The 19,660-nt window shown below is 40.9% G+C and overlaps 1 protein-coding gene across 3 annotated transcripts in view; it reads right to left on the reverse strand.

The window, feature by feature from the left end:
* The window catches only part of LOC149225025 (exosome complex component RRP45A-like), a 102,770-nt gene extending 88,227 nt beyond the window's left edge, over window positions 1–14,543 (reverse strand). Inside the window, exon 1 of one of the 3 annotated variants that reach the window (XM_089386423.1) lies at window positions 14,173–14,543. In XM_089386423.1, the coding sequence (XP_089242549.1) occupies window positions 14,173–14,300 (128 nt within the window). In that variant the 5' untranslated portion in view covers window positions 14,301–14,543. The remainder of the gene's footprint in view (window positions 1–14,172) is intronic. The other 2 variants (XM_089386422.1, XM_089386421.1) reach the window with 2 other exon arrangements.
* Window positions 14,544–19,660: the final 5,117 nt, after the last annotated feature.

A 19,660-nucleotide genomic window follows, 5' to 3' on the forward strand; every position in this document is an offset into this window, starting at 1 on the left:
CTTAGACACCATGGCTAAAATATTTCAGGGTTTGAAAAAATCCTCCCAATGGGTTGCGTCCAAAAATGGCCTTCTACGTGGAGCATTGCCTAGAGATCAGGGATGGGCTCATCATCAGACCCCCATACAGACTCCAGCATTGGATGCATGCCCTTAGAACCCCCCTCAGGCAACTCAGAGTTGGGTCTCACAGACTCCGAGTGGAGACAAATCACCACATCGATAGAGCAAATAGGATTTGTCAGCTCTGCCACTTACAGGAGATAGAGACAGTGACACACTTCATCTTCGGATGCCCTGCTTATTACGAGATCCGAGGATGTTTGCATTGTCTCTTCAGATCTTCTCAGACTTTGTCCAGCTTCCTCAGATATGTTGATCCGAGATGCCTTGCACTTTATCTCCAGGAGGCCTTCAGATTTGGGGCCCGTTTTCTTCATCCCCCTACCAGATCGGACACCACGCAGAAGATCACAGACTTCTTTAGGGCGCTACCATCAGCATAGGGCGCCAAAAGAACCATTGATCAGCCCACAGCCACTGAAACCAGATCGGTGAGGTCCCGGGGGAGCCGACCCACCGGACTGCACCAATGCTCCAAGATTGGATCCACCCCTGGGAGGCACCCTAGAACCTCCAGGCGACAACAGCGACAGCCCAGCATGCCCACAGGACAGCAGACTTTGACAAGCTTTTCTCAGTTTTCTTCTCTTGACCTCGGATGTTAGGAGTAGGAACTGGATAGTAGACTTTTTCTCTCCTTCTCCTTCTCGGCTTCATCACAAAGCCTAGTTCCAAAGCCAAGAGCTTCTAGCTCCTACATTTACATTTACTTAGATTATAGATGTATTTTCTACTCTTTAAAAAGAAATGTTAAAGGGGATCGTTTAGTCCAACCGGCTCGGCAGGATATAATCATTGTAACCGACAATCTTGTTGGCCTATTATGGTCATTTGTTGGACATTAATAAAATTATCATTATCATTATCATTATTAACTAGCGTCAATTAATTAATTTTTCTAGAAATTAAATCCTTAGTCAGGAAATTAATTAATTTTGGGTAAAAAAATAATTATAGAGAAATTAATATTTCTCTAAGTGGAAAATAATCAAAAATGCTTGGGTCAAAGGAAAGTCAATTTTTGGAGGTCCCCCACCAGGGCAAAAATGGATATTTTAAGAAAAATTGAGCCCTTGGACCTTGGTGGTTAAGTAAAAATCAATTTTTTGAGGAAATTAATCCAAAATAATAATTTTTGGATTAATTAAAAATGGGTTTTAAGAAAATTTCGAATTTTTCCTTCAAATTAAAAATTCGATGGTGGAGCCGATGGGGGCATTGGGTTGCGGAAGCCACCCATCACGTGACAGATGACAGATGGACAAAGGTTAACGCGAGGGAGAGCAGGACATTAGTCCCTCCACCACATGAGAATTATTGTTCATGCCCCTGCTTGTGTGAACCATTCGCTATTGTCTGTGTTCAATCAATTCGCGTTGATCTAGAATTCAATGGCATTGTCCCACCCTCGGTTATATTGCATGGTTCGCAAAGTTCTTCGGTTGTTCTATGGCTCACAGACTAATGGGTTCCCCTCTCTGCTTTCATCTCTTCTGGTTCCTGGGTTAGGGTGGTGGTTGTCCGTCTTGTGCTTCTCGGTTCTTCCTTTTCGGGGTCACTGGTTCCAGACCTCCCTTCGGGGTCACTGGTTCCAGACCTCCCTTCGATGTCCCACTACGACTCTGGCGTCAGTTTGGAATCTAGGAACTCACTTTTCAATTTCCTCTCTTTTGCAGTTTGCTATCTCCCATCTGGTCCTTTCCGTTTTGGTCTCTCTCGTCTATTCTGGTCTAGTTCGATTCTAGTCTGGTGGTGAATTTCCAGTGGTGGGAATTTCTGCGTTGGATAACCTTTCCTGCTTGGTCTGCGACAGGGTCTGCTTGGTCCCTGGTGGCAGGTGGTTACGCTTTGGGGTTCTCATTTCTCCGGGACCTCAGCATCCTTTTGGGCTCCATCATGAAGCCTAGCCCCCGCTCCTCACGCGTCTTGGCCCCGGCTAAGTCGAAAGGCTCACCTGCTCGTGTTGGTTTTTGAGGTGGTGCCTCAATTATGCGTGGTGGGAGTTCCAAGCGGGGTGCGGGTCCCTTGAGGGGCACGAGGCGTGGGAGTTGCATAACCCATGGGGGTCGCAATTCCTTGGTAGCCGCAGCAGTATGGAATTTCGTGTGGTCGTGGCGTAGGCGAAGGTGGTAGTGGACAAGGTTGTGGTAATGTTATGACACGTCGACACCTCGGGGTCACAGCAATCAAGATCGTGTTGGGCTAGTAGGTCGGGTTCCTTCCAAGCGTTCAGGTACCTCCACGACGGTCATCGAATTGGTGCAATTTGTCATTGCTTGGTTAGACGCTCTCGATCGAGCTTGCAGAGAGGAGCATGAGGCCATCATGGCCAAACTTGAACAGCTCCAATACTTCGAGTGCCATGTTAGCGAAAGGGTGGTGATGGTCTGGCGCGGGCAAAATCTGCTAACAGAGAAAGTTGAAAAACTGGAAACTTGGCTTGCTCATTTTGAGCACCACGTCAAATACCTGTATCACCCTCCTCCTCCTCCAGGTACAGGGCCAAATAATCCTGCTTCAATTACCTCTGACGACTGATGATGATCACTAGTGTTTTTTGTTGAGAAATCTAGGGCATCAAGTATTAGGTGATTTCTCTTGTTAGATAATTGTTGTGAATGCTTTCTACTTCTTAGATTAAGATCTTCGTATCTTATGTTATTATTTGTGTTCTTCCTCATCAAACAGCTACCAATGCATGAACATAAATAGATAAGAAACACAGAATGTAGGCTATGAGCCAGGGCCAAAACCTCTCACTCTTTGAGAGTAAAACCCGCACAAATTCTTCTTATAGAGATTCCAATTGACAAATACCAAGACCAAGACCCTTGACCTATTTGCCACTCCAAGACCAAGACACAAGTCCTCTTCCACTTCGATCTTCTTTAGCTTCAAAACTTTCGGCCTTCCTTTTAGACTTCTACTGCTACCTCTTTGAATTCATACCTTATTTGTCTCGGCCTCTCTTCTGGTGGTAGTGCCGAAATCATTCGTTGTTGTAATACCAAGGAGCATCTCTCTCTCACACGCGTGTGACTGAAAGGAGGACGCAGATTCTGGTAAGGGCAGCGTTGACTTGGGTTGACCGAGCTGTAGGTGGGCAGATTGGACAGCGTTGACCAGCGTGGAGACTTCTTTGACTGCAGATTGGGTTGGGCAACCTCTCTAACAGGTCGAATTTCTAAACAGCATTTTGGACCTCTGTTTGACCATACTTTGACCAATGTTGACTGTCAAAGGTTGATCACAGGTTTGACCAAAATTGACTAAGGTATGACTAGATATTTCAGACTGTTTTTGGGCTGCATTTTCTTGTTGTTGGAGGCCTTGTTGACTGAGCTTTGACTGAGATTGACTTGAGGTCAAATCTGACCTGTTTCACCAGCTTTGACTTTCTTTGTTAGGGTTTTGTTGCTGCTGTCATAAAATTACAGATTTGTATAATTGTACTATCTCTCTCTCTCTATTGAATTATTGAAGAATATAAGAAGAATTGATCAAGGGTTTCCCTACATTGGGGTTTGTCCCTCGCTGGTGCCACATCTTGTGTCCTCTTGTCTTGGTTTATCTTCTACTGTTTACATTTATGTTCTATCTGCATTTTACTATCATGCTGATGTGATTGCTATTCTAGAAATTGATATTGGGCTAATAAGAAAATTTGAAGTAAATTTCTCTTAAGCATAGAACATACCATAAATTCACACTTAGTTGCAACTTAACTTTATGGCACTTGACTACTCCATCTATACGTTTTCCATCTGCTACCATAACTTTTAAATCTGCTACAGGGTAAGCAAAAATGTTCAGTCTTTTTGCAACATTGACATCTACGAAGTTGTGCGTACTCCCTGAGTCTATTAGAACGATAACGTTTTGCTTCTTGATGTGACCTTTAAGCTTTAGCGTCTGTGGCTAAGTTATCCCTGTGATGGCTGCCAAAGACATTTGTAGCATATCTTCTTCTGATTCTGGACAAGGGTTTGCATTTTCTTCGTTGTTCTCTTCGTCAAAGCTATCTTCTGAATATTCTTCTTCTTGTTCGGCTTCGCGGTTGTATAGTTTTTGTGTTGCGCATTTGTGTCCTGCGTAAAACTTGTCTCCACATTTCTAGCATTTCCCATCTTTTTTCCTTTCAACACAAGGTTGTTGTTTCCCTTCATTGCGCATTGGTGGTGGAACGTACTTGCTAGTGTTTTTTAACGATGGTTTACTTGACTTCCCCTTGGAATAGTTGTTAGTTCTCTCGTTACTGGTATATGGTGCCTTGTGGAGTTTATATTTCCGCTCAATAATTATAGCTGCGTTTCTGGCATCCTCAATGGTTTTGGGTTTATGCAATTTTAATTCTTCGTGAATGTAATATTTAAGGCCACAGCCATACATTTTTAACAACTCTTCATCTCAGAACCCTCTCTGCCTTACTGTTAATACTTCCCATTCGTGATTGTATTCAATCACTTATCCTTTTTGTTTCAGGGAATGAATCTCTCGTAGACATCATCCTCCTCCTCGTCATGAAACCTTTTTAGCAGGTCGTTTTTTAAGTTTTTCCAATTGAACGAGCAACCTGTACATTTAGACGACCACCACAAAAACCAATCGTACGCTTCTGCTTCTAGGTAGTTGGATGCAGTCATGACCCTTTCTTGCTTGTCAAGTAGGGGGTTCACTAAAAAAATGGTGTCCATCTTATTTACCCATACAACGACGCACTTATAGTTCTTAACATCAGACTTAGGTAATTCATTTTTTATTTTAAGATAGTTCCTTTCGGAAGATTTGGTATAGTATTGGCTTCCTTCAAAGTGTATTTGCGGAATTCGCAGCTTTTCGTGCATCCGAAACTCCTTCTCTGGCGAATTTTCTCCTTCCGAGGTTCAAGGACTGTTAATTTTTAGGTATGTTCTATGCTTGGAGCAATTTATTTCAATTTTCACAGTTAGCTCAATATCTTTTCCAGATTAGCAATCACATCAAGATAATAGTAAATTGCAGATAGAATATAAACATAAATCGCAGAAGGCAAGCCAAGACAAGAGGACACAAGATGTGGCGCTAGCCAGGGATAAACCCCAATGTGGGGAAACCCTTGATCAATTCTTCTTATATGTTCTTCAATAGTTTAGCACAGAGAGAGAGAGATAGTACATATACAACAAAAGTCAACACTTTGACTTATCTAAGTAAGATCATAGATCATCTCTAAGTAGATGATACATGAAATAGCTAAACTCAGTTGAAGACATGCTGCTTCAACTGATTCTCCCAGGTGACTCCATCACCATGCAGCACCTATCATTGTGTTGCTCCTCATCATCATGCTACACCTTACTGTGTTGCACCATGTTGCACCCATCATCACTAAGTAGCATCTCATCATACTTCACCAATCATGACTGTACCCATCACTGTACTATATCATGTACCATTGTTGTCCCATCTGCCATTACTGCACCATGTTGCCGCATTGTTGTCCCATGTGGCATGTTGTTGCCATATCGCTGTCCCATTTGCATGCAGCATCATGCTTGCCACTGTTGTCCCATGTGCTTGTTGCACCAAGCTTGCCATACTGTCCCATGTGCTTGTTGCACCTAGCTTACCATACTGTTGTCCCAATGTACTTGCAGCACTATGCTTGCCACCATGTGCTTGTTGCACCTTACTGTTGTTGTTGTCCCATTGTGCCATTGTTGCGCCATGTCATTGTTGATGTCCCATTGCACCATGCCATTGTTGTTGTCCCATTGTAACCTATAGCAACCCAACAAACATGCCCAAAACATACCTTGAACAACCTCAATAAACAGCAGCTTAGTCAAGGTAGATTGTTGCCTCCACATATTGTTGTTTTGGGCATATGGCAGCCCCTAATACTTCCACGCTAGCCTGTTTTGGAGTGGCTAGGCCTGCGGCCTACCACAAACCTTCGCTACCACCTACAGCGCATTCAAAACACCTTACATTGCCCTCTAAACTGCTCTTAGGGCTTGCAACTTACCCACATCAACCTACACAGCCCATCACCATGAATTAGACACCTAAGAACTCCTCCACGCAGGCTGTAACAACCTTTCCTTGTCTCAACCCTTTAGGGAGTAATCTCGGCCTCCCTTACAGCAAATTCGACCCTCCAAAAGATCATGAAATAGGCCTCTATAACCACATTGTTCAGCTCTCCTTTGCTACGGCTAAGACAAAATTCCCTTGCCTCCAACTTAGGGCTATCTCCTTCACAACATGACTGCATCTTTTTGGATTAGGGCAAACTGCAGCTAGATATCCTTTATGACTGCGGCTAGGTCATCCTCCTTAGGACTACGGCTAGGGCATCCTCCTTAGGACTGCGGCTAGGGCATCCTTCTTAGGATTGTGTTTTCCTTGCTAGGGCATCATCTCTAGGGCAGTCCCCTTAGCCTCCTTTCCTCCCGCGTCTAGGGCTTCATCATCTAGATTTATCTAGCCACTAAAACCCGGAACAAGTGGAGAGAAATCAAGAGTGAAGTGTGTGTAGAAATGACTATCAAGTCTCCTCCTTTTATACTAAAACGTTGAGCACATCTGGGGGTTATTTGGTTGTTGGCCAACCTTGACGAATTGTCTTATAACACAAATAAATTCATAACTCCATGAATACTTATCGGAATCAGATGATCTTTAGATCAATCCTACACCTCTCGATGAGAGGGATCCAAGAAAAATATCAGCTACCATAAATAAGATGACCCACATGGAGTTTGGCCCTAGTTGCCAATTTTAACAAGGACTTTGTGTGGCTGAAAGTGGATTGGCTCTTTTATTAGATTGTCTCACCATGCCTTTTATGTCTCAGATATTTTGTGCCATGACGTTTTGAGTCTTCCCAAAATCGTCTTGCTTCCTTTCAACATTGTCAAGGCGTTTTCGCAGCCTGTCGAGTTCTTCTTGAATTTTTTTTGAATTATCATCATGATCCATTTTGTTCTTTTTCTTCCTAGTGGACCCAATTTTTTATAATAATAATTTTTTTAAATAATAATAATAGTATTTTATTTTTTAAATAATATATATATATAGATAGATAGATAGATAGATAGATATATAGATATATATATATATATATATATTATGTAGTTATATAAATAAATAAAAAATTAAACGGGTTGAATAACCAGTCACGTTATTTGACTGACAGGCACGTGGCAATGGCTTATGTGGCAGACAATGTCAGGGGCAGTTGATTAGACGATGGTTGACGACCACAACTGACAGTGTTTTACGAACTAGGCAGCATCGGAACCTAAACGACAGCACGATGATGTTATAACTGCACGGGTGGTGGACGCAGAAAGTGGGGTGATCGAATGTATACAGCGGAAGGGTTGAACGCAGCCAACGCAATGGTGTGGAGGGTGGATGCAGACAGCGAGGTGGTTGAACGCATAGAGCGGAAGGGTTGAACGCAGACAACGCAGTGTTGTGGAGGGGTGGACACGGCGAAAATGTGGAAGAAGGCAATAGTGTGGATCACGACAGGGATGGAGTGGTGTGGAGGAACAGATGGGTTTCGATGACTATGGAGGCCTGCAGGGCCAGCGACCCACTGGGAGATGTGGTGTTGCCGAGCAAGGGGCAGCTCTGATACCACTGAAGTAAAAAAGATGGAAGTAAACTATACGTTGAGACTGGTATTCTAAAATTGAATTGTAGCTATAAAATTTTATTTATTAAAAGAATAGATGATGGTTTACCTGGTCATGGCAATTCTCCATATATAGGAGTTGACTGCCCATGTCAACAAGGAGACATGTCTCTTTGATTCATGCCTTTTCACTAACTTAGTTAGTTTAATCTTAATTATTTATAAATTGTTAATATTTTAATACTTTAATATTTTATTAAAACACTTATTTATGAATATTTAATTCATAACACACTCTGCATGTAAACAGCTTCAGTAATTTTATTTATTAATTGGAATCCAATTGCAATGTATTTTTGTAATTTAATTTTAAATATGTATTTCATTTCGTTCCCTTCTTAAATCTGGATCAGTAGTATTAGAGTGGTTTGTTCTTTCTTTGTTTTTTTGTGCATGTCCCCAATGAAGTCAAGTAATAAGGAGTTGGCACTCAAACTGCTTGAGCCCTTGCAAGACCATCCTCGTCAACCCTAACGACCTTCCATGGCAAAAGAAAAGTCGGGGCAACAAGAAATCGTATCAAATTGTTGCTCAAAGAAGCCCTTGAGCAACAAAGGAACGAGATGATGGATAATTTTTCCCAAATCCTTCAACAAATACCAATAGACAATGCATTTTCATTCAGCAGCCATTTCAAAGGCGTCGCCACCTTCGAAGTATAAGTTAACTTTGATATTCTTATATTTGAAGGTCAAATAGATGCAGATGCTCTAGATAAATGATTAAATCTTCTAGAAGGCAATTTTCGGTCTATAATTTCTTCGATAGATAAAATATTACTTTTGCACTCCTAAAGCCCACCCCCCCACCCATGTCAAGAATAGGTGGGCAACTTACTATGAAAAAGGGCCATGGAGGAATCCCCTCTATCTGCAATCATACCCTCTTGGAACTCTCTTAGGGATGTTGTTAAGGAACAGTATTACCATGTTAGAAGCTACGAAGACAAATACATAAAATGGACCACACTACATCAGGGAAGGGACCAGGAAGTGAAAGAGTTCACAAATATCTTTCATACCTTGCACACAAAGTTGGGTATCAAGGACTCTGAGCAACATCTAGTGCTCAATTATTGTGGTTGTTTGCACAAATACATTCAAGCAGAAATGGAGTTCCTGGACGTCTCCTCGCTTAGCGCAACATATCAATATGTTGTCAAAATAGAGCAAAAATTTAAACAAAAAAGCGAGACTTTGGATCTGCAAATCCGAAGCAAGGCAATGGCAACCTCAAACCACAAAACAAAGGACAAATCCATGGAGGAACACCCCAAGACAACCCATCGAAGTAGCAAGCAAATAATAGTAATGGGAAGACAAAGAAAGACACAAGAAAGTGGTGTGAGTTCCACAAGAGCCCCACTTGTAACACAAATGATTGTCATGCAAAGCAATCACTAGTGGCCAAGCTAAAAGCTTCAAAGTCAGACGTATATTCCGACTCTAAACTAGACCCCGACAAGGACAAACAAATTATTAATGAAGAACTCAATGCCACCATTGCCACAAGTCCAACGAAATGAGCCTGAAGATTCGGAGGAAGGTGAGTGTCTCTTCCACTCCCAAATGTGGGTGAAAGGTGTGTCGTGCTTCATTGTTGATAGTGGCAGTCAAAAGGATCTCATCTCAACAAAGGTTTTTAAACAGTTGGGCTTGCCAACAACACCACACCTACAAATATACACCATCGGTTGGCTCCACCAAGGGTGAGATCTCCGCATCAACCAATAGTGTTGTTTGTCCTATAGCATCAAGTCTTTCACGAATGAGGTATTATGTGATGTTGCTTCACTTGAAGTTTGTGATGTTTTGGTAGGCCAACCATACTTGTGGAAGCATCATGTTGTGTATGAGTCCAAACCTCATACTATTATTATTAGTTTGAGCAAAAAATTATATACGATACTAGAGGTAGCCCCCCTTATTGCCATTTCGTTTATCTTTGCTAAGCAATGCAGTAAAATCATCTCCCAAACTCATAAATTTGTTTTCTTCTTGATTCGCTCTCAAAGTAAGGGGAAGATCGTAGCCACATCCATGTACTCCAAAAAGGGCTCCTCTGCACAGCAAAGGCAAGTGCATAAGGTCGTGGAAGAGTACAGGGACATCTTCTCCTCACCCACGAGAGTACCTTTGCACTGTCAAGTCAAGCATTCCATCGACCTAACTCCTAGCGCACCTCTACCTAATGGGCCAATCTATCATCGCTCTCTTCTGAAAAATGAGGAAATCAAACGACAAATCTAGGAGTTGCTACAAAACGAGCACATCCAACCAAGTTCCTCACCCTGTGGGAACGTAATCGTACTCGTGCATAAGAAGGATGGGACCGCAAAACTCTGCATTGATTATTAGGCTCTGAAGAAAATCATAGTCAAGAACAGATACTCGATTCCATGGATTGATGACCTTCTTAACCAGCTCAACGAGGCACAGTACTCAACAAGATTGACTTAAAGTCCTGTTATTACCAAGTTCCAATAGAACCCAAAGATGTATGGAAGACCGCATTCAAACCCAAGGAAGGTCTTTTTGAGTGGTTGTTCATGCCCTTCAGTTTGACGAATGCCCTTACAACTTTCATGAGGTTGATGGATAACATCGTGCGATCATTCACCAACTCATTTATAGTTGTGTATATGGATGATATCATCATCTTCAGCAAGAGTTGTGCAGAGCACTTGCAACATATTTGGCATGTCCTTTAGACTTTGCAGTAGCACAAGCTATGTGCTAACTTGAAAAAATTCTCTTTAGCATGGACAAGGTCCAAGATCTAGGTTAGTCATTTAGGATTGGTTGGCCCCAACGATTCTAATAGTGCGCCGTAGCTTCTTGAGCCTTGCTAATTTTTATAGAAGATTTGTGTTGGGATTCTCTCATATCACATGGCCCTTAAGCCATGTTACCCAAGGCAGAGCAAAATCAAATTTTTTTTGGTCCGAGTCACAACAAAAGGTATTCATTAAACTGAAACAACAACCATTTGAGATTGAGACAGATGCCTCCAACTATGTTATTGGTGCAGTCCTCACTCAGCAAGGGCATTTTTTGGCCTATCACAAGTGAAAATCTCTGATATTGTCTGAAAATACCCCACTTATGATAAGGAGATGTATTCCATTGTATAGGTTTGTCGACAATGGAAACATTGTATTCTAAGGAATGAGACGATCATCCACACGAATCACCGACCTCTTCAATTTATGCAGACACAAGGGAAGTTACAGAATGATTCCCACCATAAATGGTCCACATATCTGTAACAATTCCATTTAAACATTAAATACAAGAAGGGTAGTACCAATCACATTGCAGACTGACTCAGTCAACACCCAATTGTGGCAATGAACAGAATTCTCAGCGCTTGTGGGCAAGAGACCTCTAAATGGTCACAGCTATATGACATTGACTCGAACTTTGCTACCACCTACAAGCTGTTGATGACCAGCAAACCAGTTCAAGACTTCCACCTTCTAGTTGGACTATTGTGCTACCAAGGACACCTTTGCGTTCCTTCAAGCAAGAGTGCCAAGCTTATCTAGGAGGCACATTACAGTCGAGTAGCAGGCCACTTTGGTGTGGAGAAGACAATGGTGATCCTGCAAAAGTATTTTTATTGGTCAAAACTCTGGCAAGATGTATGAAAATATATCAAGTCTTGCACTGTATGTGCCATTGTCAAAACAACTATTAAGAAGCAAGGCATGTACACCCCTCTACTTACTCCTAGCCGACTTTGGGAATCCATCTCCATGCACTGTATGTTTGGCCTTCCGTCTACCAAGCATGGTAATGACTGTGTGTTTGTGGTCGTCAATAGATTTTCTAAGATGGCCATACTAGTTGCCTGCAAGTAGAGTATCTCAACAAAAGCCACTGTCAAACTCTTATTTGAACAGGCATGGGTACATTTTGGAATTAGGCAGACAATCATATCAGATCGGGATAGTAGGTTCCTAAGCGCGTTCTGGTCAAGCGTCTAATCATTGTTAGACAACAAGCTCACCAAGTTGACTGCCTTCCACCCCCAAACTGATGGCCAAACAAAGGTTGTCAATAGGATGATCATGCACATATTATGCATGTACAGCTCCAAACATCCACGAAAATGGGATGAGAGTCTACCCTATGTCCAACACAACTACAACGAAGCTCTCCATAGCTCGACTAGACACAACTCCTTTCAGGTGGGATTTCAACCAATGTGTCCCATTGATGTTGCACTGCCTCTTGTAATCACACAAGCAAAAACTGCACATGTTCAATCTGAAGCCAACAAAACCACCAAGTTTATTGAACGAATTCAGCACCTCTGCGAGCAAGTTCATGATATCCTACACAATACTAAGTAAAAACAACATCATGATCAACACTAGTGCCACATAAGTTTCAAGTGGGCAACAAGTTTTGGTTGCATTTGCAAAAGGAATGCCTTGCAGGAGCCTATCGAAAGCTTCGGCGACTCCGCTATGGACCCTACACCATCACCAAGGTTGTGGGTGATAACACTTTTGAGCTAAGTATCCACCATTCATTGGCCTGCACACAATGTTCGATATGGACCGCTTTCGGCCCTGCTTTCCACCATTGTTGGACACATCGGTAATTGTAGAATAGTTGACACCGATAGAGATCAACCTGAATTGCATTGAACAGACCACAACTGATCAGATCATGGACACCCAAATTAAGAACACCTGCCAACAAAGAATCCAATTGTATTGGGTTGGCAAAGCAAGCCAACTTCTGCAACAAGCCAAGTGGCTCAGCAGCGACCAAGTTCAGCAGAAGTTTCCTCATCTCATGCAGAGACTCAAAGCAATGAAGACCATTGCTTCTTAAAGGGGGGACTGATCTAGGTGGATATTGGTCACCCACCTATTCCACTGACTCACAGCATAATTTTCATATTTTTGTAGTTTTCTATTTTTGGCAGTTTCAAAACCTGAACTTCCGGAGTCATGTTGAGGCCATAAGCAATGATTTTTGGGGAAACAGGCCAATATAGATCTTTGACTGACGTTGACAATTCAAATTTGTTCTCATTAGATAGACTTTTCTAATGGGCTATCATGCACGCCAAATGAAAATTGTATGTCAAAGTTACAACCCCGGGAAGTTGACGTTCCAACTTACTCTGTCAGGGCCAATAAGCCTTTGGCGCTTCCTCTCCTAGGGTTAGGGCTTTGGATGTTTAGGTTTTCTCATTGTTTCTTCATGATAAAAAACCTTTGAGCCTTATTGTAGCATAGTTCAGAAGGCACATAGCCATCACATCTCTTCTTAGAGATAAACTACGACCGATCGAGCTAGTTTGCTTTCACTGTACATGTAAACAGTTTTTTTATTTCTATTTATTAACGGAAGTTCAGTTTAACTACATTTCTGTATTTTGATTTTAAATCTGCATTTCATTTCATTTCCTTCTTAAATCCGGATCAGCAATGGCCTCCGAAGATCAGCAGGCAAGATATGGGTACCGGTCTCTCCTTGCCACCAAGTCAGAAAATCTCTAGAGGCAATGTATTAGCTCTACCAGTCTGAAGGCAGTCTCACCTAGAAAGGGCATGCCACAAACTCTGGCTGTATAATTGGGTAGGGAACCATTCTCTTGTATTTGATGATGGGGCAGAGTAAGAGGGTGAACTCTCTCAGTACTACTGCAAATTTTGTCATGATAAGTTATTTCAGATCTGTTATATGTTTGAAAAAGTGTGCGGTAAGACTGTCACTGCAGTTACATTAAAGTAAAGTGAAGTTGCTGTTGTTAAAAGTTCAGATTAAAACTGAGGCTAAAAGCTCTCGTGAGAGGCGAACCTTCAGATTTGCATTTATAGACCTCGATTAGAAATTTCTACAGCTTGTAACCTCCATTAAAATTATTCAACCTTTTTTAGTTTTACAACCCATGCGAAAAACTTTTATCTGGTTCTATCGTAGTTCTGTGTTGTAGAATCTCTATTTTCGAAAACTTAATACTTTAACTCTTTCTTCTTCTTTTTTTTCATCAGCCCCCTCCCCGGGAAATTTGGGGTACCGTTTCAGCTGTTCCCGGAACTGGATAGAACGTAGGAATAGTGTGTTACGAATTAATTCAACTTTTTCTACTACTTTAGAATTTGAGAAAATAAAAATACTGCTGATCGGCTAGTTTTAAAAATAACATGAAATTTGCCAGGGCCAAGCTTCAACATTTAAGGTTGAGAGCATAGAGATAAAATTTTGTTCAGCTGAAAATTAAAAGCTCTTCTCAAACACAACGGAACCAATGCGTTATGAGCCGTCAGTTTCTCTCAGCCACAAAAAGCCCTAACTACCAGAGTAAAAAAAAAGGACAGAAAATACAGGCAAACAAACCTGGCAAACTTGATAAACAGCCGGCGGGAGTCGAATGGACGACGTCCATCGATTCTCTGTTCCAAACACAGTGCTTCGTCTATGAACTTTTTCTCGTTGATACTCAGACGAAGAGCGTTCGCCATCATGATATTACAAGTCCTTCATCTGTGCATCTAGGAAGAAATTAAGAGTGAAAAATACATATAGCTTCCGAAAAGGCTTCTAGTTTCAGCTCGGGAGCGCTTTCTCACGGTAACGTCCGCCGAAACTTCACCACGAATTAGAAAATTATGGGAGCAATGAGCTCGGAAAATTCTTGAAAATAATGGTGCGGTGACAGATACACCGTCGCCTTGAAAAAAAAAAAAATTGAGAGGGGTTACTGAAAGCGTTTTAGGTTACGAGTGACAAGTGTATAGGTAAAAATATATTTTTGCAAAACCATTGTTTTTTAAAATACAAAATTTCCCTCGCTCCTTAAAAACGCGGCTAAGTGTCAAGAGGAAATGATGAAATTATTTCTCATATTTCCATAAATATTTCACCAATATTAACTCGCTCGCTCCAGTGGTGTACAAAGTTTAGAAGAAGAAAAAATTATTTTAACTTTCACAGGTTAAATATAGTCTATGAGACATGTACAGGTTAAATGTAGTCTATGGGACATGTTGCTTCTTCATCTTCTTGATGTATTTTGCTTTTCTTTTTGTGAAGCTTCAAAATAAATACTCTTAGCTTTTCTACAAACCCCTCGTAAATAGATTATCCCAAGAGCTAGCTGCCAGGATATCTGCATAATTTTCCGTGTTGTCTTTGAAGGCCTGCATTTTAAAATGAGCCACACTGGTTGGTTCGTACCCGTCGACAAAGGAATTCGAATATGATTTACGCTGAAAATTCTTCTCAAAAAACATGATATGGATCACAGAAATTTAAATTCATCAAAATGTTTTTCTGTTTCCACTTTTCCCAAAGAACAACAAAAAATGCATATTCTTTCCTCCCACACTTCTTTTGGCCTTTTCCAGCACCTTGTTTCACATGGAGTTTATGAGAATTAGTCTTTAACTTGGCAACAAAAATTTTGGCTCTCCAAAAAATATTGGCCTCTATGTACGCTTTTGGTTGATGATTATATCACACTTCTTTTTGTCAAAATTTTAAATTTTATAAGTAAAAATTCAAAAATAAAATTTTATTTTAACTGAATTTTGAAACTTATTTATTAATCTGAACAATAATAAAAAGAAAAATGATATAGTGTTCATAATTCTATACTTTTATCATTGAAAGTATGAGTGCTATTTATCCTATGTTTATCATGAAGGGCAATGCCCCTTGTTTTGTTTTGAATGCTATTTTTACTTTTATTTTTAAAATAATAATTTAGAAATAATTTATTCTTACGTATAGAAAAATCTAAATTAAAAAGGAATTTCCATGGATTTAAAGAGATCATTCTTTTAAAATATCACTTCCTTATAGTTATACTTCACTTAGGGTATGAGTACCCTTTATCTTATGTTTTATCATGTAGGGTATGAGTGCCCCATATCATATACTATCTTATGTTTTATCATGGAGGGTATGAGTGCCCCATATCTTATGCTCTAAGAAAAAAATCACTTTCAAAAGAATAATTTAGAAATAGAATTTGATTAATAGATTTTGGTGGATGAAGAGTTTTGCAAAACTATTTCATTGATGTTTGGGAAATTTTAGTCGTTGTTAATTCTATTTCGCAATGTGAACTTCTGGGATCATTGTGAATCTTTGTCTGTGATGTTGATATGTTTGAAGAGTGACATTTACACCCAAAGTCCATGGAGTTACCGTCATTGTAGCCATGCGATCTGTAGACAGATCTAAGCTTTTTGTTACTCGAAGTTGCTCACCTATTAGCGACCATCACGAGGGTTTTTGGGTTGTTCGATTGGTTATGTGCTTCATGTAGGCACACTAAGCACCCCAAATAAATTTGTGAAGAAAGCATAATCAAACTCTTCTTTGGATATGGGGTTTCTCTTCTCAACAAAAAAGAATGAGGTACTCTTGAAGGAAAATGGGTTACTATGAAAGTTCATTGGTTTATAGCCAAGTTATGAAGTTGTTAAAGATTGGGCTTTTAACAACTAGGCATATCATGATCCCAAGAACATTCTCTATTGTGGTAATGGATATTATTTATTTCTCTTTTCAAACCAAGAAGATAGAGACCAGATTTCCAAATCAAGTTTTATGAGCACTAGAGATTTGTTTCTCACTCCTTGGTTTATTGAATTTAATCCATTGATGGAAATCTCATTTATGCATATGTGGATTTGATCTGAAATCACCTGTAAATGACCTCAGAGAATTAATGAAGGTATTACAGGCTTATGTGTTGGGGTGTGCCTATGTTATTTTATGCAACAGATCAATAAGATTGCGAAATACACAGACACTAAAACATTAAGAGAAACACTGTAAGCAAACACATAAACAAAACAAGTTTAATAAGGAGTTCACTCAATCCTCCTGGGCTACGTCTCCTAGTCCAGCCTTTAGTGGTGGCCTTTCTATTGTGTCTTAAAGCAGAGTTTTTACAATAAGGAGCTCAATTTGAGTCTCACTTAACAGATGATGATCAGTAGGATTGTACTTGGATTCCCCAAGTCTCTAGAGTTCATAGACTCTCCTTACTGAATCTCGACCTCAACTGGTATCCGTGGTATGAGTCTGATTTGGTACTCAATACCTAACAGGTTTACACAGAAGAGTTGCTTGAACCTCTCAAACCTTCTCTAGAGTTCACAGACTCTTGGACTCTGTCTGTCTCTGTCTAGCTGCCTTTGCTCTGCAGGTCAGCTCGGCTTCTCTGTCTCTGCAATTTGCTTCTCTCTCTTTCTGCCTCCCTTTACTCTCTATCTGTTTGTGGCTTAAAGCCAATATGCTCCCTGACTGTTCATTTCCGCTCCCCGGCTCTCTGGATCTTCTACCTCTGTCCGCTGGAATTCCCCTGCTCTGCGTCATCATCACTGTAACGCTTCACAGAGAGGTGGCCACCTGTTTCCTCACAAACTCACTATCAATTCTCTTTGAACGGTTGTTATTTCCATTGCTCCAATATTGTCCGCGAAACTAATTCCTTTGCCAACTCATCGGTCATGCCGGACCTCAAATCTTATGTGACTCAGCCTATTTCCTCGTCGAATCCGGTCAACCATCGGATCATTTCTCCGCCGTTGATCTGGGGCCTCCAAATCCTATGGTCTCCGTCCATATTGGGCGGGTAATTAGCATGACCTTTACCCGTCCGATGTGACCAGTTTTCTCTCTCATCTGCTGAACGCGTGTCACCCAGTGTATGGCATCGGGCGGGACTCGGTCGAACCTGCTTACCGCTTGAAGCCCTTCCAATATCCTGTTAGTTTTAGCGCGAGACCTGCCTTCTGACGGAATCGACGATTTCCATACGGTTTTATGCTTTCCTCGTGATCGAGCACTTCGGGGCTTTCCTTCACTAAGGGGGACGCCCTGCGATACGCAATTAGTCGCATATTAGAAACTGCCTCTGTTTTTGGATTTGACCTCTCGTTTGTCAATTTGTGCCAATGCACGGTCACCATGGGCCAACGGTCTGCGCGCTTTGACCGAGGGTCCTCGTTGTTCCGTGCTGACCACAAATTGCCATTGTTTAGAGGTTATTTCTGATAAGCTTGATATCCATAAGACTTTGAAGCTTGACATAATTTGAAATAGTTAAGAAAACTTAGAGAATGTTTGAGGATCCAATTCGGATCACGGCCTTCCCACTATCAAACAAAGTATCAATCTTTTGATGTTTGGAAATAACTCGAATATGAAAAAGCTCATGTCCTTTCCTCTCATTTTCTTCATTAATAGTAGATTGTGCAGAATTACTAGTGGATGCTTCAGAATTTTTACCTTTTATACCAGTGGCTGCAATGGTTGTTTCATCTCCTGAATCTAACCCCAAATCTTTCTGAATAGCTACAACAGTCTTCTTCTTCTTGCCCTCGAACTTCTTAGGTCTCAGCGCCGGATGCAGAATCCAACAGTGCTCATCATCATGCCCATCCTTATTACAGTGAGTGCATGAAGACTTGCTTTTCTGTGCAGTGTTGGCCTTCCTCTCTTTCCATTTTTGTTTTCTTTTCTCCTTATTCTTGCTTGCAGTGGTTTTGGATGATCCCCCAACTTCTGGGTTCCCATTCTTTCCTCTAACTTCTAGATGTGTAGCTTGAACAGATACCTTATCTATACTAGTGGGATTGAACATGAGGATAGTGTGCCTCATGTAGTTGTGTAGACCACCTATGTACTTCAACAGAGTCTCAGGTGAGTCTAAAGAAATTCCTAGAATCAAAGCTCTTTTCCCAAATTCTTGGCACTTTGCCCTTTCAATTGGCGAAGAGTCTGCCCGCTCATCATGGCTTGCTGCATTTAAGCTAGTGGATAGAACTGCTTTTTTATAGCAGAAACAAATTCACTCCAAACAGAAAGAATGTTACCATGTTTCTTCATGTCAACTTGTGTCCTGCCTTCCCACCATACCAAGGCAGTGCCTCCGAGGCGTAGGCTGGCCAGCTGAATCTTACTCTTATCTGAGTCAATACTTTGCACTCTGCAATAAACATCAATATGTCTGATCCAATTATCTATCTTCTCTGCATTCAACTCTCCATCATATATTGGTAAATCAAATTTAACATCTAATTTAATCAAATATGTCTTCCTTTTATGTTCGGGGCTATTAGGAGGTGTAAGAAAGTTTTATTCTTTTCCTTTGCCTTTTGAGTGGTCATGGAGGAGAGATTCTTCTTCTCCTTTGTCTTGTTTGGAGCCTGATGAATCTTAATCTTTATGTTTCCTAAAGTCCCTATACATTTCCTCTACCATGGACCTCATGGCCAAGAAACTATCTATAAATTGGGGGTTTGGTCCCAAGGGACTTTCTTTTGACATTTTCTTCTTGGGATAGACTCTTCCAATTTTCGAGTTAGTTTCAACCAACTCTCCTTCTCCTAATTTAAGGTTTGATCTAGTTAGCATTCAACAATAAAATCCAGCACAAGCTTGTCTAACCTTAACAACCTAGGAGCTCTGATACCACTTGATCTGAAATCACCCATAAATGACCTCAGAGAATTAATGAAGGTATTACAGACTCATGCATTGGGGTGTACCTATGTTATTTTATGCAACAGATCGATAAGATTGCGAAATACACAGAAACTGAAACAGTAAGAGAAACATAGTAAGCAAACACATAAACACAACAAGTTTAATAAGGATTTCACCCAATCCTCCTGGGCTACGTCTCCTGGTCCAGCCTTCAGTGGTGGCCCTTCTATTGTGTCTTAAAGTAGAGTTTTTACAATAAGGAGCTCAATTTGAGTCTCACTTAACAGATGATGGTCAGTAGGATTGTACTTGGATTCCCCAAGTCTCTAGAGTTCATAGACTCTCCTTACTAGATCTTGACCTCAACTAGTCTCCGTGG

The sequence above is a fragment of the Pinus tabuliformis genome, chromosome Q, assembly GCF_031772625.1.
Source record: "Pinus tabuliformis cultivar Carrire ecotype Pingquan chromosome Q, CPIR1, whole genome shotgun sequence".
NCBI lineage: Eukaryota > Viridiplantae > Streptophyta > Pinopsida > Pinales > Pinaceae > Pinus > Pinus tabuliformis.